At 40.5% G+C, this 18,112-nt stretch overlaps 2 protein-coding genes across 3 annotated transcripts; both read left to right on the top strand.

Annotated features, from left to right (window-relative positions):
• The first annotated feature begins 512 nt into the window (after positions 1-512).
• Positions 513-8,080, top strand: skor1b (SKI family transcriptional corepressor 1b). 2 transcript variants are annotated; one of them, XM_068722956.1, is made up of 8 exons: positions 513-618; positions 1,103-2,844; positions 3,192-3,285; positions 3,399-3,503; positions 3,622-3,681; positions 4,087-4,161; positions 6,546-6,620; positions 7,359-8,080. In XM_068722956.1, exons 2-8 carry the CDS (start codon positions 1,120-1,122, stop codon positions 7,451-7,453), a joined length of 2,229 nt encoding a protein of 742 aa, XP_068579057.1. In that variant the 5' UTR covers positions 513-618; positions 1,103-1,119; the 3' UTR covers positions 7,454-8,080. The 2 variants fall into 2 exon arrangements, with proteins under 2 accessions (XP_068579057.1, XP_068579056.1); XM_068722955.1 differs by having other exon boundaries at positions 7,356-8,080.
• An 835-nt stretch (positions 8,081-8,915) lies between these two features.
• pias1b (protein inhibitor of activated STAT, 1b) lies at positions 8,916-17,429 on the top strand. The gene is made up of 14 exons (XM_068722957.1): positions 8,916-8,960; positions 10,404-10,836; positions 11,057-11,141; positions 11,312-11,359; positions 11,487-11,577; positions 11,676-11,810; positions 11,911-12,016; positions 12,490-12,563; positions 12,880-13,040; positions 13,602-13,735; positions 13,814-13,991; positions 14,110-14,249; positions 14,922-14,959; positions 15,058-17,429. Exons 1-14 carry the CDS (start codon positions 8,916-8,918, stop codon positions 15,388-15,390), a joined length of 2,001 nt encoding a protein of 666 aa, XP_068579058.1. The 3' UTR covers positions 15,391-17,429.
• Positions 17,430-18,112: the final 683 nt, after the last annotated feature.

The raw sequence follows: 18,112 nt of genomic DNA, 5'->3' as shown, positions 1-18,112 counted from the left end.
TTTTCCAACAGGACAGCATTGATTAAATGCAATGTGGTCAACAGAGTGCTCTGCTGAGTAATTGCAGATTCATGTTTTATTTTTAATTTGGTATATATTTAAACATATAGGATGCATTAAGCAACATGTTTAGTTAACCTACTGTTTTGTTTTGTTTTATTTTGTTTGCTTAATAATTGTATTATCCATAAACCTATGTGTAGACCTGCAGGCTGCACAAGACCAAACACGCAAACCAAACCGTCTTCATTGGTCATGAATCCATAGTTAATGCAGGCTAGTCTGTGGGAGTGGGAGTGCCTCGCCATAAGTTTCGCCGTCACTTGATTGCTGTGTGTCGTGGAGGGGGCTGTACTACAGTCTGTGTGCCATGTGGACACTGCTGCTGCTGCTGCTGCTGCTGCTCGCGCAACACAAACCATCCGCACACACCCACATCGGAGCAGAGTGAGGGGAGGACAGTGAGCAGGAGGGAGGCGGTGTTGCACGGACAACTGCGTCCCACTCCTCAAGCAAACATCTTTTACGTCCTCCAACACAGACTTGTCATCGCATCCGACTTTCACCTGATCACAGCTTTCTCATTCACGACGGAGGGGAGCTGCGCGGACATTAAAGGTGAGTTTTGGAAACTGATTTCGACGGTAGCACAGCCTGTGTTTGTGTCATGACTTTAATGCATCTATTAGCTTACCAAAAAAATGTTCACGCTCAGTCTGTTGAAATTGTAACGTGCAATTATTCAGAATTTAAACCTGCTGATGGCCGTAAAAAAGGCGGAAGTTGCAGGCAAATATAAATAATTAAAGTGAGTGGAGTTTTAAGTGCAGGGAACATATAATTTGCCCATCAACGTGTCACAGACATATTGCTTAATAACGAGCTTTTTATTCTTATTTTGGTCCAAAAATTATAAAACAATTCGAGTTCATGCAATGTTCTCAAGATAAAGGCCTGTCTGTCCTTTGTTGCCATGTTTAGCATCTCATGAAGTAATGATCTAAAAGGCTCCCTTAATGGGTTTTTATAAAGCTTAACTTGAGGCTATTATGTTACTATATGGCCAACTATCACATATTAATGACGAATGTCGTCTCTGCAGCTTCCAGGCCTCCAAGGATGGACTCCATACCTGCGGGACGAGACTCCAGCTCTTCGCCAAGCTCCAAGCAAGAACTTTCCTACCCGAGTACCAAGAACCTGAAGCCCAACCAGGTCGGGGAGACGGTGCTGTACGGAATACCGATAGTGTCTTTGGTGATAGATGGCCAGGAGAGACTTTGCCTTGCACAGATATCTAACACGCTGTTGAAGACTTACAGCTATAACGAAATACACAACCGGCGTGTGGCGCTGGGAATCACCTGCGTCCAGTGCACTCCTGTCCAGCTGGAGATCCTGCGGAGAGCCGGTGCAATGCCAATCTCCTCCAGGCGCTGCGGGATGATCACAAAGCGCGAGGCCGAGAGACTATGTAAGTCATTCCTAGGAGCTCATGCGCCGCCTAAACTTCCAGAAAATTTTGCCTTCGATGTTTCCCACGAATGCGCCTGGGGGAGTCGGGGCAACTTCATCCCGGCCAGATACAACAGCTCCAGGGCCAAGTGCATTAAGTGCTCCTATTGCAACATGTATTTTTCTCCAAATAAATTCATATTTCACTCGCATCGCACGCCAGAGTCCAAGTACACTCAGCCAGACGCAGCTAATTTTAATTCTTGGAGGCGGCATCTCAAACTATCAGATAAAGGGGGCCAGACAGATATACTACATGCATGGGAAGACGTGAAGGCCATGTTCAATGGGGGCAGTCGCAAGAGGACGCTGCCAGGCAGCGGGTCAGACTCCGGTTCTTCCTTAAAATCACATGGACACAACCGTCCCCGAGACTCACCTGATATACCTTCGAAGATCCTCAGCTGCGAGGACAACCGGGGCGGCATGACGAGCACACGCAGCTACCCAGTCATCCCCGTGCCCAGTAAAGGCTTCGGGATGCTGCAAAAGATCCCACCGCCGCTCTTCCCTCATCCGTACGGGTTCCCAGCGTTCGGCCTGTGCCAGAAGAAAGACGACAGCGTGCTGGGAGAGCAAAGCAAAGCGGGCCTCCCGGGTGTCCTGTGGCCCGGTACCAAGGACAGCGCCTATCACCCCTTCCCCATGTTCTGGCCCGCGGCGGGCGCGCTGCCCATGCCTCCGTACCCCCAGACTCAGCACAAACCTCCACCGGAGCTGCTGTGTCCTCCGAGACAGACTGACATGGACATATCCGAGCACAGCGACCGGAGCACCAACACGTCAAAAGATAGCGTGGTTGACAACGACCGGTGCTCCAGCACTCAGTCGACGCGTAACGAAGACGACAAGTCGGGGGACGAGGCGAGGCCGCTGGAGGGGATGACCCTGGCGCCCCGGAAAATCAGCTACGTCTCCGCGTTCAGACCCGTTATTAAAGACGCCGACTGCATCGCCAAGCTGTACGGCAACAGGAGCACTTACAACGGGTGTCGCACCGGCTATTTATCGCCGGATTTTTTGAGTGAGAGCTCGAGCTACCGGTCCATGTCCCCCTGCGTGGACAGCGAGGGCGAGCCGGACGTGGACGTGGAGACAAATAAAACACCAGAGGAGGAGGAGGACTCCCGGGCTCTGTCCTCGGTGTGTCCTCGGACTCCCCCAGGCTTGGCTCACAGCGTTTCATCAAACAGCTCAGACTCCAAGAGCCTACAGGAGAGCAGTCTGGTTGATTCCCAGAAAATGAGCCTCCACGTGGCCCAGTCCTCTGACAGAGAACTGCAAAACAAGCAGTTATCAGAGACCCACATAGCTGCGTCTTTTACTGAAGTGAGTGACTTATAACTGAAACATGGCCATAATAAGCTGTATTATCTCTCTAAAGCTTTCTGCAAATGTTTTCTTTTCCTTGACTTGTGTGTGTGTTTTTTTAAACAGATATATTTGTGCTCTTGTGGCGAAATGTGAAATTTATGTTAAAACAGTGTAACAGCAGCAAAAAACAGCATGTCCTCAGCATTTAGAAAAACATAACTCAATCCTTTAAATAAAAATGTACACACTGCAACTTAGAGTATATTTTTAATTGTTATTTTTTTTTGATTAATTCTAATTATTTTTGCCAAACCTCTTGCAATTTTAAGAGTTCAAAGAAGTGGTGATTGTGTCTTCTTTAGGTGTACACACCGGAGAGGGGTGAGCTGCAACAAAGGAGCAGTCCGTATCAGTTCAGACCTACGAATTACAAGACTGGAGTACTTACAACAAATGGTTAGACTTTTTTCTGTTTTTGTAAAAACATTTTGCTGTAAAAAAATAATAAAAAAATTAAAAAAAGAAGAAAGAAAGAGGTTAAAAATTACATCGATTTATTTTTTTTAAAGATGAGAGTGCAAGTAAAGAAGAGCCGTCTTCCACAGTGGAGGAGATCGAAACGAAATCTTGTAATGAACAAAGCAGTGATGAGAACCAGCGAGAGCCGGATGAGGGTAAGTTACACCGAGGTCAGCGAGTTGGATTTTCTCTGTTATGAGTAAGTTTCAAGAAATAGACTTTGGGTCTTCTTTTTCCAGATAGAGGAATATCATTTATTTTCTGTGTATTCAGGCGAGGACGCGCCAGCCAGAGCTCTGCCATCACAAAGAGCCATAGAAAGTCTGGCAAAAGGTAGGACGATGTCTTACCTTTAGATAAAATGATTGACAGATAACAAGCTTCTTTAATAAGAAAATAATATTATTAATAGTATTATGAATATTGATATTGATATTATTAATATTACAATTATTGTTCTCTAAAAAAACGTAGCTATATTTACTCATATATATTTTTTCTTTCTCTGTTTTGCCTTGAGGCAGATTATTTGGCATTTGTCCCCAAAACATAAAAGGCGATGTTTTTTTGTTTTGTTGTTTTTTTACTGCAGGCCCAGGAAGACCTGCTCTGAATAGTCGATGTAAATGATGATGGTGTCCTCATCACTGTCATTAAAAATAGAAAACTGTCCTAGAAGGAATCCTGCTGTACCCTATTCTCCTCCTCCAACGTCCTCTATTTTTGTTTGCTTTTTAGAGGAACTACAGAAGCAGCTGTTAGAGCAAGTTGAGCTGAGGAAAAAGCTGGAACGTGAATTTCAAAACTTGAAAGGTAAGCTAAATTCTGCAACCGTGCTTTTCCACTATTTGGGCTTTTATCACCACAGCAGTGATTTAACAGACAGAGACTCAAAAGTCCTTCTGGTGAATGTTAAGTGTTGCTCCCCTGTCATGTTTGTGAGTCAGGCCAAAACATGAACCCCTGCCATGCCATGACCAAATCCACCTCAACAGTAGCATGCATGTGCTCCTCTCTGCAGAGCAAACACATATTTTATAGGGCACCGGTCTTCCAAAAATGCTAAGTGGTTTAGGGACACACTACCCTGGAAAGAGATGCTTTCAAAACCTCTTTTAAAAATGATTTGAGAGGATTATGTCATGCAGCAATTGTTAACCTTCAGTCCAAAAACATCCATGCATCTTTAGAAAATAGTTGAAGGAAGTGCAGATATTTTGGGACTCAATTTCAACAACAGAAAATATATAAAACTTGTTTTAAATAGATATGGACATACAGAAAATTAAAAAAAAAAAGAAGGCTAATATGAAAAAAAACAAGCTGAGAAAAAAATAATTTAAATATCTGGGTTGATATTAAGCTGCTTTGAATGGCAACAATTTCTGGCAAAAAAAAAATGTGTGCAATGCATACTTTCAGAATATCTGCATTTGTATACATAAAAACTCAACACCGGTGCTGTAGAGATCTTATTTCTTAATATAGAAATGTATCCACATCCATGAGAAGCAGTAAGAGTGCTTCATATGAATCACAGGATGAAACACCACTCACATTCTGACTGCTCCAGTATTTTTAATTGACAGTAACTCCTAAACACCTTCTCTCCAAAGTGCTTGAAAACGTCTCACCCACTAAACTCTTCTCACAGTCTGTTTTTGTAGAAAGCTATTTGAGAATCTCATTAAAATGGAGAATGGATGTGATGCACAGAACTGGTCTATCAGAACAGTGGGAAAAAGAGCAGCCATACTTCTCAAAGATAGTACTAGTTTTTCATTTATTTGTGCAAAATCTCAGATTTAAGTGAAAAGTAGTACTCTGTAGGAGTACTCTGTTATGTTGTACAAAGGTCTTAAAAAGTCTTTCTCAAAGTGTTTACGTTACTCGACCAGCCCGTGTAATGCAGATCAGTCTTCATCATCTTCAGGTTTAAACATACACCTAAACAGTATATACGGGATACTCATCATTTTACCAGCAAAAATATCTCAAATATGACCTGTTGTGTATTGTTTAAAATTATACTTATTTTGTCTCACCTTTGTGCAACATCACATATGTCAAAGTAAGGAGACTGTCTTAGAAATTAATTGAGAAAATCAAAGTATATATGGCTTTCTAGAAATTCATCTCACTACTACTACTAGTATTACTACTACTACTACTACTGGATTATTTGTTGGGGGTTTTGGATATTATCATATCATTATGTTCTAACAAATAGGATATCAGTTCCTAGTGATGCCTAATTTGAAGCTGTGAATTTAACATGAATATTACTTACTTCCATTATCTTTATGCATTCATTATAGTGTTTGGATCCAGCTATTGGAGTTTGATTAAAACACAAATCATAATCTAGTGACAAGACAACACAACTGGTTTAATCTGTTGCGTTAGACACAGTGCAAATGCCTCCGTTCTACATTTATTCTCTTTTATACTCTTAATTGCCAACAAGGTGGGTTGTTATAGGATTAAGTCATAGTCTGCAAACAAGATACAATTCAAATACTAACCAAAGCATGTCGATTACAGCATCAACACAAATGTCTCAACAGGTCCTGGACATATTTCGATTTGTACTTAGTGACTTATTGAGGATTAGAGTAGAACTTCTTTTATAAACTGTTTTTCCATTTACACTTTATAATTTGAACTCTCATTGTTGCATTTGTTACAAAATGTTCTGACACCAAGCAATGACTTTGAATTTTTTTTCAAGTTAAATTATTCTAAACTGAATTATCTTTAAAAATTCTAATTTCTTATCACCATTATAAAGCATAAATGCAAGTATGTCCACACCATAGCATGACGTTTGCTTTAATTATAACCCTCTAGATGAGGTCGGTACCTGGTTTCTCGCTTTATCTTGAGAACAGCGCCCTCTAGAGGCTAGTGAATCTTCGGAACGGACCTCTTCAAGTGTTATCTATATTATTAATCTGTTATAAGCAATAATCTATCTAGAGGACTTCATCCAACTAACCTCATACTCCTTGTGATTATTTCTATTATTTTAAGGTGTGTTTTCATTTTTCATATGAATAGACTATTTATGACAAATGTCAGAAGAACATTTGTATAAATTACAAAGTATTTACAGTATAAACTAGGGCCTTGTATGTGTGTGTGTGAAATGGTTGTGGTATTGGATTACTGATTTAAATCTGCCATTTGTTTCTCAGATAATTTTCAGGATCAAATGAAAAGGGAACTTTCCTACAGAGAGGAGATGGTTCAGCAGCTTCACATCGTCAGAGGTGAGAGAAATAAAGCAGAGGGAGCGGATACAGCAGCGTGGATTCACAGATTTACTGTGGCATGTTTACCGACGTGATTGATGACAGACTATATGCTCGAGATGCTCTGTGTATACTGGATATCAAGGATTTGCGTGGGTTGTCTGTAGGCTGTCATTTTGATACGCAAAGTCCGTTAAATTTACGCGAATCACTTTCACTTATGTGGAAAACACTTCTCATTGTTTCCCATTTGACCTGTGATCAATTTGTTAAGTTCCACTTATTACATAAATACACACATTCCCATATTAAATAAAGACATGAAGCTATAACGTAATGGACATTTCAAATCAAGATAGCATTTCTTTCCGAGAGTTAAATTGATCACGTGGACTCAGTGTGCATCTACCTGCGTCTTTAAGTGTTGCTTATTTAGTCTCTGGATGCTTTATGCAGCGAGTTGGACCAAGACAAATAATTTGTGTTGTTCAAGTTAAAAAGTAATTGTAAAATCGGTGGAATAGCAGCCAGTTTGGCAGATTACATTTCTGAAGCCAGAGGGTCAGACAGACTCGACGATCCAAACATTTTTGGGGCATGACCTTCAATCTATTATTGTGTAACTGTGTTTGACTCAAAATGCCTAATTCAAATACATCAATTGTGTGTTGTAGCTTAATATGCTTTTCCATAAAGACCGATTTACCATCACGTGCACGTACACTATTGATTGTTTTATATCCTTCTTCATAGAAGCTCACGACGCTTTACACCATTTTTCGTGTAAGATGTTGACTCCTCGCCACTGCAGCGGATCCTGCTCCTTCAAATCTCCTCTGCTACCGCCCTGAATCAGATTATAGCACATTTATATTAGAAGGAAACAAAGGACACATATACAGTTCCTGTCAAACCATGGAAAACTTCCGAGGAATCAAGTTAAAAGAAGACTTGTAATATTATAAAATGTGTATCTCCACCCTCACTATTTATGTCACCATCTTGCATATAGTGTAATTTGTTTTCCTGAAATTATACCATTGATGATATTTATTATTTGTGGCAAAGTGCAATGACAATGTATGTATCTTGTAATAGTTATAGGTTGTTATTTCGTTGTTTTTTTGTCAATAATCGCAGCTTTGACGAGCCAATTCATTGACCCTTATCCTCTCAGTATTGTGAATTAGCCTATACTTCTTTTGCTGTGTTCTTCTTTGCAGACCAATAGCTTCCTTTGGATGTAATGCACTTTAAACAAATTATGGGAATTACCATAAAAACCGTGTGCATTGAAATAGGCCTACAACATAATTATTTGTAGCGGTCACACCTTGCCTATTTGTCTCTCAAAACACTGAAGTTAGTAGGCTGAATTAGGTCACCCGCGACCTTGAAAGTAGCGACATATACTATTAAGAGTAACATATTTGTTCATGTAGCCTAATACTTGTTTTCATCGCTACTAAATAAATTAATTTATTGAAAGAAATGTGGATTCTTGCCCTCAGTGCATTATTCCCTTTCTTGAGTTGAAGTTACTTTTACCCATTTCTCTCTGGAGAGGCATCGAATTTGCTCTGCCTTTGAATTTATGTGAATCCTTCACCTTTGTGTGTTGAATTATTGAGGCTATTTGTTTGTTTAGCGCCAAAAACAAGAAGCTATCCATGAAACACTGATATAAATTGTCTGTACCATTGGCCTTCGAAAAGAATGCCAGTAATGATTATTTTCACTGTCTAATAGCTATTTATTTGATCCATTGATTGATAAGATTATAGATTGTTAAGACTATGTCAGGAATAGTAGGGAATAGTCAACACAACTTCCCAGATCCTGTTGTGACATCTTCAAATTGTAGTTTTTGTCCAAAACACGAAAAGTCTATTTAATATTCAGTGATATAAAATAGAGAATAGTAGCACATCCTCACATTTAGGTGACCAGCAAAGCCATTTGTGAAAACATTTGCGCTTGATTACGTAAATGACTACCAAAATAATTGGCCATTTATTTCCTGTCAATGACTAATGAAATAATCATTAATCGTTAGAAAAATACAAAATGAAAAAGAAGAAACACAATGTACTATCTCAACCCGCAATCAGTTGTATCTTTGTGTAAGCTCTTTAATACGAGCAGAACAAAATTCCTCAAATAAATGAAATGGTATTAGAGTGGTAAGCATAACAACTATTGCCCTGTCCCATGGATACCGTTTTATGTGTTGCAGCAGTGCCCCCCTCTGTTTGCGGTGAAGAAGTGACACAAATTTGAATTTGCGCTGTCCCTTGAGGATGGCTGTTGCGCATGCGCACCAAATGTAACAAGATGGCGGAGAGTGCGGAACTGAAGGTAAAGCGAGCCCCTTCATTAGCTTGACAAATAGACGTTTCATATTGTGAGAATTTCATTTCAAACCATAGCACCATTGTTACTGGACAGTAGAGACCCAATGAATGTTGTGATCAAAGCATATAATACCAAAACAAAAGAGCAGTGGGGACCGGCAAACTGTTAGCTGGCTGGCTAGCTCGCTAGCATTAGCTTTGTTATTGTTGCCGACGTTCCGTTAGGCTGCCTCTGCTGTGTGGTTCACCTGCAGATAAGGCCAGATATCGCTTTTAGAAAGATATGAAAACCACGCTCATGTCAACGTTTTCAACCCAACGGCACTGTAGTGTTAGCCACTTGAGATTATCGGTAGTTCCCCAGGTCGACCTCAATGTTTGTTTTTACAATTTGGCTCTGTCTATTCCCTGGAAGACGAGCGCAATTTAGCTTCCATTAGCATTATTTCTGATGTGATGCGACGATGGACCACGAAATATAGCTACTATCCACAGTCTGGATAGCGGTAATGTAACATATATTGTCGATTACTGTTCAAATATGAAATGACGTGAATACTGTAACATTAAGTTTTCTTTCAGTCCGATTACGTTACACCGGCATCACACTGGGCGCTGTTGGTCTAAATGCTAAATCTACACTGTCTCCCTCCACCCTCTCTTAATGTTGGTCGTTGTTAAGCGCTTTCGTTTTGATATGCTCCCTTTCTAAACAAATCTCGACACTGCTTTGCCTCATATGAGCTGTATTCTATTTTCTTCTCTTCATTTGTGTGTGGTGCCACATCGCACCTTTTAAACACAGTTATTCACAAGACATTACTATGGTAGTACATGAGTACATTTACAACAAACAGTAGCATAATACAATGTAGTCATGGTCTTTGTGGATATGAAAATGTTTTGGTTTCATATGTTCTGTGTCACAAAGGTGTTGATCCAATGCTATGATGATTTTAAGGTTTGTGGCGTTGCTTTATCTGATTGCATTACACTGTACTGAAGGATGCGTTTTGTTGAAAATGAAAATCCTGTGTTATTAGATTGTTGATGATGATACTCGTGCTGTTGTGGCCACACACCTTTTATTATCACATGCAAAAAGGAAAAGAAGTATAAGTTATGTGCGGCCTCTGCTTCAAGCCAGAGGGCCACCTCTGCCAAAACAATCTCAGGGTGGATGTCTGTTAAATATACTGTGACGATGCTCTTAATGTGTCTTCTATTGAGATACTAGCTGGACAAAGAGCAACAAACTGTATAAACCTTGCTGCTCCAAGCATATATCAAAAATATAAATGTTGCGAGTGTTAAAGAAAATTCATGTTTTAAAAATGATGTTTTAAATGATAAGTCTGATGAGTAAAGAAAACTTTTTCTTTATCTACAAATCTGTTTTCCAGGGTTTAATCATTGACCATTTTTCCCACTCTTCATTTTTCACCAGCAAATGGTAATGAGCCTTCGAGTTTCGGAGCTCCAAGTGTTGTTGGGGTATGCAGGACGGAATAAGCACGGACGCAAACACGAACTTTTGACCAAATCTCTCCACCTACTCAAGGCCGGTTGCAGTCCTGCTGTGCAGATGAAGATCAAAGAGCTCTACAGACGGCGCTTCCCAACCAAAATGGTTTCGCCGGTCGACCTGGCTCTGCCCGGTGTCCACTCTGCCTCCAGCCTGCCTGCTGGCCTTGCCCAGCTGGGATTCGACAGCCACGGTTCCGCATCGCCTCTGCTGCCTGTTTCTTTACTCGGGCCGAAGCATGAGCTGGGTTTGCCTCACCTCCCCTCCGCCCTTCACCCCGTACATCCTGATGTCAAGCTCCAGAGATTGCCATTTTACGACGTACTGGATGAGCTCATTAAGCCAACCAGCCTGGGTGAGTTGGCCACTTCCATGCCAGCTGTATGTGTAATAATAGCACCTTTCCCTCATCTACATGTTGATGCAGCATTGTGACCACAGATATCTGAATCATGACTTGTCAAACACATGCTAGGTAAAAGTTCAATATGAGTTGACATTAGTTAGCCGAGTGATTTCTGTCGGGGTTTTTTTCCTCTGACTGTCAAGTTCTGCTCCTGGTTTCTTTTTCGTAGCCTCAGACAACAGTCAGCGGTTCCAGGAAGCATGTTATGCCTTTGCATTAACACCACAGCAAGTTCAACAGATCAGCAGCTCCATGTAAGTGAGAAAGTTCTCTTGTAAGAGAACAGAAGAAATGATACTGTGAAAACACATTTTTCAATGTACTGTTTACATGGTTTAGAAAGCAGGTGGTAGCTAACACAGCAAGCAATCCGAGTAAACGTATCTGTTAAACTTTTGATCTGACTTCTCTTTTAATTCTTTAGGGACATATCTGGGACCAAATGTGACTTTGCTGTTCAAGTTCAGTTAAGGTATGTTGGTTCTCTTTTAACCAAGACGTATATCTGTGTAAAGTGAATAGTGGGAACATTTCTTTTGACATTTGTCCCTCAACATTTGTGCTTCCCGCTGCTTTAATTTATTTTCTGCATCTTGTAGATTTTGTTTATCAGAGACGAGCTGTCCCCAGGAGGATCATTTCCCCCCTAATCTGTGTGTGAAGGTGAACGGCAAACCCTGTAATCTCCCGGTGAGTCCAGACAGTTTGTTGTCAGCCCAAATGTTCTGTGTAACACACCACCAGTTACTGAGAATCAAGGTCACTGATGTTTGATGTTTTGTCTGCAGGGATATCTTCCTCCAACCAAAAATGGAGTTGAACCAAAAAGGCCCAGTCGCCCCATCAACATAACCTCTCTTGTCCGACTGTCCACCACAGTCCCCAACACAATTGTGGTGTCATGGACTTCAGAAATTGGGAGGGTAAGAAGATCCAAGCAAAGCCTTAGGAGTCAAGTGTCATAGCCCATTAAGGAGGACCGTAGTCACCTCAGTGTAACTTGTTGTATCTTTGTTTTGTCAGAGTTTTTCCATGGCTGTTTATCTGGTGAGACAGCAGTCGTCGGCAGTGTTGTTGCAAAGACTACGGGCCAAAGGAATTAGGAACCCTGACCACTCAAGAGCTCTGAGTAAGTTGCCTCTTGATGTTGTTGTAAAAACATAGAACAGGTGTTGCCACTGCATCTGTAAGTAAAAGACGATCATATCATTTAATTTCTTTCATATAGAAAATCCTGTGCATTTTAACCACGTAGTCTCTGGGATTCAATTTAGGACCCAAAGAAGGAACCAAGTTCTGCAAAGTTATTCTGTTCCCTAACGAATCCTGAAAATGACCCTTTGCTCCTTTGAACAGTTGTTGTTCCGCTGTGGTTCCACATCTAGAAAACTTTCCTCCCATCATATTTTTGTACTGGTCATACTGTGGTATGTGGAGTACACCAAAATGTAATGTTTCTCTTTAAATCCTTGTATTCTATGTGTATTGATCAAGGATTATTTCTGGTGTAGTTTGAGATCCTGATAAACAAATTAACATTAACATATTTGGATTAAACAAAGTCATAATTGTCGTATTGTGTATTTCTTTTTCTTCTTACAGTCAAAGAGAAATTAACAGCTGATCCAGAGAGTGAGATCGCCACCACCAGCCTACGAGTGTCTCTCCTGTGTCCTGTAAATACTTCACTTTACTGCTTAGTTATTCTAGTTATTGTGAGAAGTATAACCAGTAGCCTGCAGAATACCAGGAGAACCAGTTAGTCAATTAGTCATTCAATACATTTACAAAAAATGTTTTGAGAATTCTAATTATATTGTGATTTTTTTTAAATTGTCAACAACTGTATTTTATTCAGCTGACAGAGAGACTAAATGTGCTTTATTGTATACTTCATTCTTAATTGGAACACTGTTGCTTTGTCCTACAATATTCTGTCATTATAAAACTAAGTGGCGTTCATTTTGTGTGTTTTTTTTGTGTGTGTTAAAGCTGGGGAAGATGAGGCTGACGATCCCTTGCAGAGCTTTGACATGTTCTCACCTTCAGTGCTTCGATGCTACACTTTACATCCAAATGAATGAGAAGAAGCCGACCTGGGTGTGTCCAGTCTGTGACAAGAAGGCGCCCTATGAGCACCTCATTATCGACGGGTGAGCACAACACGTCACACATTCCTGCTTGATTACTGTCACTGACTGACACTTTATAAGATCTGGCTTGAGTAAATAAATAAAATTGTGGTTGCTGTTGACGGTAGCTTAGCTATATGAAAGTAGTGGGTTTGTGCAGGATGTGCCGTGTCCACTAGTGAGGTCTGAAGTGTTTGAGCTCCACCTTCTAGTATCAACTCAGCTAGCTTTGAGCCCCGACCGAGGTGGCACCAAAAAAAGTTCCAGGAGCTATTCACAGCTTTTGAAAAGAAGATAAATGATTGCTACAGTGAAAACTTTCAACAGAAAATCCTTCTTCATGGCATGATAAAGCACTGGGCCGTGTTTTGGCCTCGGATCTATTGCTTTTATCAACTTTCCTGTACCATATTTCATCATCTCATTTGTATCCCAAGCCGACACCAAAGCATCTGAATTGCAGCTTTATAACATGCCATTAATGCTGTATTTCCCAAACTTAAGACGATGAAGTACTAAAGCCTTTGTAATTCTGGTTGCAAAGTTGTCAAACTGTATAGAAATGTTCTGCTTTTTTCACAGGTTGTTCATGGAAATCCTGAATAGCTGTTCTGACTGTGATGAAATCCAGTTCAAAGAAGATGGAAACTGGTCCCCCATGAGGTCGAAGAGAGAGGTGCAGGACGTGTCTGCTTCGTACAACGGTGTAGACAGCGGTATGTAGCCGGTGTATTTCAGATGCACTCGGTCATTGAGAGCTGAGAGCACAGTGTGAGTTAACTCTTCCTGTGTAGATTCGTCTCGGACAGACACGCACGAGCACAAACGGGGATCGTCTAATGACAATAACAAGAATGTTGACGTGATTGACCTGACACTGGATAGCTCCTCAGAGGACGAGCTAGATGATGAGCCTCCTCTTAAAAGACCCTGTCCCTCGCTGTCACCTGTCTCTCCACCTCCAAGCAAGGGGTAAGTCTCCAAACCATGAACAGGAAGTTAGATCACCATAAGCACATTTTTGGGATCTTTGTGCTCAGTTGTATTATGTTATATGTCTCTAACCTGATGTGGTGGTATTTCTTCTCAGAGTACTGAACCTACATAGCCAATCCCCACCTGTGAGCAGAGCACCCAGCATGCCCACCGTGGAGACCAGCTACATTCCCCCCCCTCCACCTCTTATCCAGGACTATCGCCACTATTATCACACAACTAGTGACCTGCCAGGTACACCTGCCACTTGCCTTAAAAGAAAGGTCTAGATTGTTGTCAAGTCTGCGTTAATACAATAATGACATGCCCTGATGTACGTCAAAAACTTTATTGATCACAGTATTCATTTGTTCTGTCCATACTGGTTGTGAAACATTCTTTTAAAGTTGAGGTGAAGCTAACATGTTGTTAAAGCAGCTGAATTAATTGGGTATCTTTCAGTGTTATTGTCTTTGTAGCACAAAACTCTCTTCTTTGTTATTCCTCAAACAGTGTTTAGATCCTGAGATGTGGTGAAATGTCCTGATAGTCGTGTGTAATCCTGTTGCTGGGACAAACCCTCAGCAGGAAACGCGATCACATGGCTACCAGGATGAAGACACCCACTTGATTTGACTAACTCGATCTGCTGAAGCCTCACATTAGCTTATGCTAAGTTTTGACATAGACGGCTGATAATGTCCCGGATCTCTTTCAGCTGGAGTATTCAAAGTCACTGCCCCCCCATAACACCCTTTAACGCCTATTATTATTGTTATTATTATTATTATTAGTTAATAGTAGTAGGGTAGGGTAGGGCTTTTCAATGAATCTTTTAAGACAGACGTTTGTATATTGTTAAATCAACTATAAATATTGGGATTGTATTTCCAGAAAAAGTAAATGAACCTTTTCCCTTTCTTACAGATCTAAATTTCTTCTCCTTCCTCCAAGGCGACAATCAGGTACATTTACTTAAACACGTAAACGTTGGCAGCATCATACCAAAGTACCTTGTATGTTTGGTTGTTGTGTTGATGGTCGCTCTTTTCTCTCCTGTTAGCATTACAACATGGTGATGGCTGCTGCGGCAGCTGCATCAGCATCAGCCTCAGAGGACCACGACTTGCTCCTGAACCGCTTCCTGCCCTACAGCTCCTCTCAGATGTTACGGGAGCAGCCGGGCACCCCGGGGAGCAGCACGCTGGCAGCCACCAATGGGGGTAGCAACAGCGGCAGCACCAGTAGTTTGGTGTCTTCCAGCAGTCTGCGGGACCGCGACAAAGACAGAGACAGGGACAGCCACAGCATCTCAGGGTTGTCGAGGTCCTCAGTGGAAGCTGCAGCGGCGGCAGCCATTTATGGCTCCATATCTGACGTTATCTCTCTTGACTAGACCCACACAAGACTGAAAGACATGGGAGACCTCGAGGACAGGAGTTCTTTGTAAATAAGGAAGGGTAAGATGAAAGAATACAGTGCTATGTACAGAGAGGAAAATCTATTTTCAATTTTACTTATCATATGTATATAAACTTGGGACGCTTCTTGTCCGGTGAGTTACTTCAGTTGATATTTTTCTGTGAATACTGAAGACTTTTTCACATTTCTTCATGTGGTCCTTTGATTATATTGTACCTTTTGTACCTGGTTTTTACAGTTTTGTTTCGATATTCCATGTCAATTGCATTATTTCAGTATATTATGTGCACAGAACCCAATGAGGTGACACCTTATGTAACATGATATTTAAAGTATAAAAAAAATGGGCATTGTTATAGATGTACAAAAGGCAAGTCACAGCAAAACAGGAACATGTGTAACACGTTTTTTATTTTCTAAATGGCATCATTTCTGTCAACACTGTTTTGACAGCAGAAAGATCTCGCCATTTTTGCCATCACTGTAGATTTTTCTGTCAGACATTGATGCTGTGGTCATTTTATTTTCAAGGAATTATTTATGATGTAAGTTATGTTGTATGTATGCTGTTTTTTAAAGAAGCATTCCTTATGCCTCTAGGAACTGTTGCCACTAGAATTGAAACGCTAGATCCTTCTGTTGTCAGAACTCTGCACTCTTTTCGCCTGTTTCAGTCAATCAAATATGAACCATAGTGTATAGTTTAGACTATACCTAAATTACATATAAATTGGGAGTAAGTCAGTATTGTAAGACAACGTGTAAATGAATGGCACTAGTCCAGCAAGCAGCCTTCTTTTTCTGTATGTTTCTTCTAAAGTGCACCTGTTTTATTTGGAATATTACACTTAAAAATATACCTGAAAGACTAAAGCGTAGTGGCCGGTTGACATCTTTCAACACAGCTAGTTTCTGGGCCACTTGAGGTAATTTGACATTTCATGATTCATTAATGTTATTTTAGCACTTGATCTTTACATAAAGGCTGTGCGGAGCAGTGAAGAGTCCACAGTTGCAGGGAATACTTCAAGAGTTGTTTTCAGCTTTCTATGTCCTTGCAAATTGCCTGAAAAGCTGACGTGTTGTGTGCTATGCAGTTCCTTACTGAGGCCACAGGATGCACAGCCTTTCTGTTACAGCCTGTGAGAGAACTGTGATATCTTATCCTTGGAGTGGATCACAACATGCATTTTGGCCCTGAAGTTAAAACCATTGAAGTTATTATGGATGCATCCCCTCCCTTTATTTTTCTTGACTTGTGCTTACAACTAGGATTATTTATTATCATATATATTTTAAGCATTTGTTTGATTTGTGGATATGCATTGCAGTCATTGTATGTGATATTTCTTTTGTAATTATATAATTAATGCTATTTAAGGATGTCATAGTTGCTTGACATGCATTGTAACATTTTCTGTTTGTTTTACTATCAGATGATGTCAATAACTCAATAGAGGCTTTGATCATTTTGAACCGCTACAAGGTCTACTGTGCTGTTTGATACTTGTAAGAATTCAACAGATAGAAAGTGCACATCTGTAGTTGCTCTGAAGGCAGTCCTGATTCAGCTACATGGGAAAAAATCCTCAGCTTAATCACATTTTAATACAGCACATGCTTGTAGTAGAGGCAGATATATTGATGTATCGCAGACAGATAGTCAACTTATGTGAAGGACATTGAGTAACCAGGATGTGCTGTAGAGAAACACCAATATATGTTTGAGGTAGTTTAGAAATGGTGTCATATTAGTTTTTCCACCAGAGGGAACTGATAATGAATGTCAGAATTAAATTTCCGACCAAACCATCCAATAGTTGTTGAAACATTTTACTTAAAAAAAAGCCCAAACATTAACCTCATGGTAGTACTACAGGGAAATAGTCTGTAGGACCCTCTGTGAGCCCTGAATGTCTGTATCCATCCAGTAGAAAATATTGGGTTACTGTATACAAATTTTAAATTTGAGGTATCTGAATCAGAAATCACAAAATAAAAAAATGTTGCATACCTATTGTTTAATTTAAATCCCAAACTTGTCAGCCCATTTCAAACTGCTTCAAAATTGAATGTATTGACTGCCAATATGCCAAGATCTCAGACATTGCTTTTCAGAGCCATTCTGAGGTGGTGGCTCAACAGGTGTTGAGTTCAGTCTTCAGATTGATTGATTTTTGTCTCCTTAAGTAGTGACAGGGACGTTGATGTGGTGAGTGTCCCCAATCAAGGGTTCTTAAAATTCTTATTTTTACCTACAATCAACAGCATTCTGGGCAAAATCAAGAGGAAACTTTATATCTCCTTGTTCAGACACTCTTCTGTTTCTCCTTTTTCCACTGGTCTGTACTTGATGGGAGTGATGAGGTTGTATGTAATATTACAGCTCAGCTCTATTTAGGTGTGTCAGTGAGCCAAACACTGGCACACCTAACAGGAGGGCAGCCAACAGGGTCTATACAGACGGGTGTTTCATGGAACCAAAGGAAGCGTTTATCTTTTCATCATCTTGTGTATAACCTTTATATGAAACACTATTCTGGGTTTGTAGTGAAGTATATACTTTAAATACTGTTTATACATTTAAAAACTGACCATATAGTCCCCACAATCTAATCTCTGAATGCTGAAAAATACAAGGCAAGTCATGTCCAAAGTATTGTCTTTGAAAATGTGGTTTGGTTACATTTTAGGAG

The sequence above is a fragment of the Cebidichthys violaceus genome, unplaced genomic scaffold (assembly GCF_023349555.1).
Source record: "Cebidichthys violaceus isolate CVI_PGR_0920_01 unplaced genomic scaffold, fCebVio1.0.p SCAF_3, whole genome shotgun sequence".
Classification (NCBI taxonomy): domain Eukaryota; kingdom Metazoa; phylum Chordata; class Actinopteri; order Perciformes; family Stichaeidae; genus Cebidichthys; species Cebidichthys violaceus.
The sequence above is the reverse complement of the archived record's forward strand: the minus strand, read 5'-3'. Positions and strand labels throughout refer to the sequence as shown.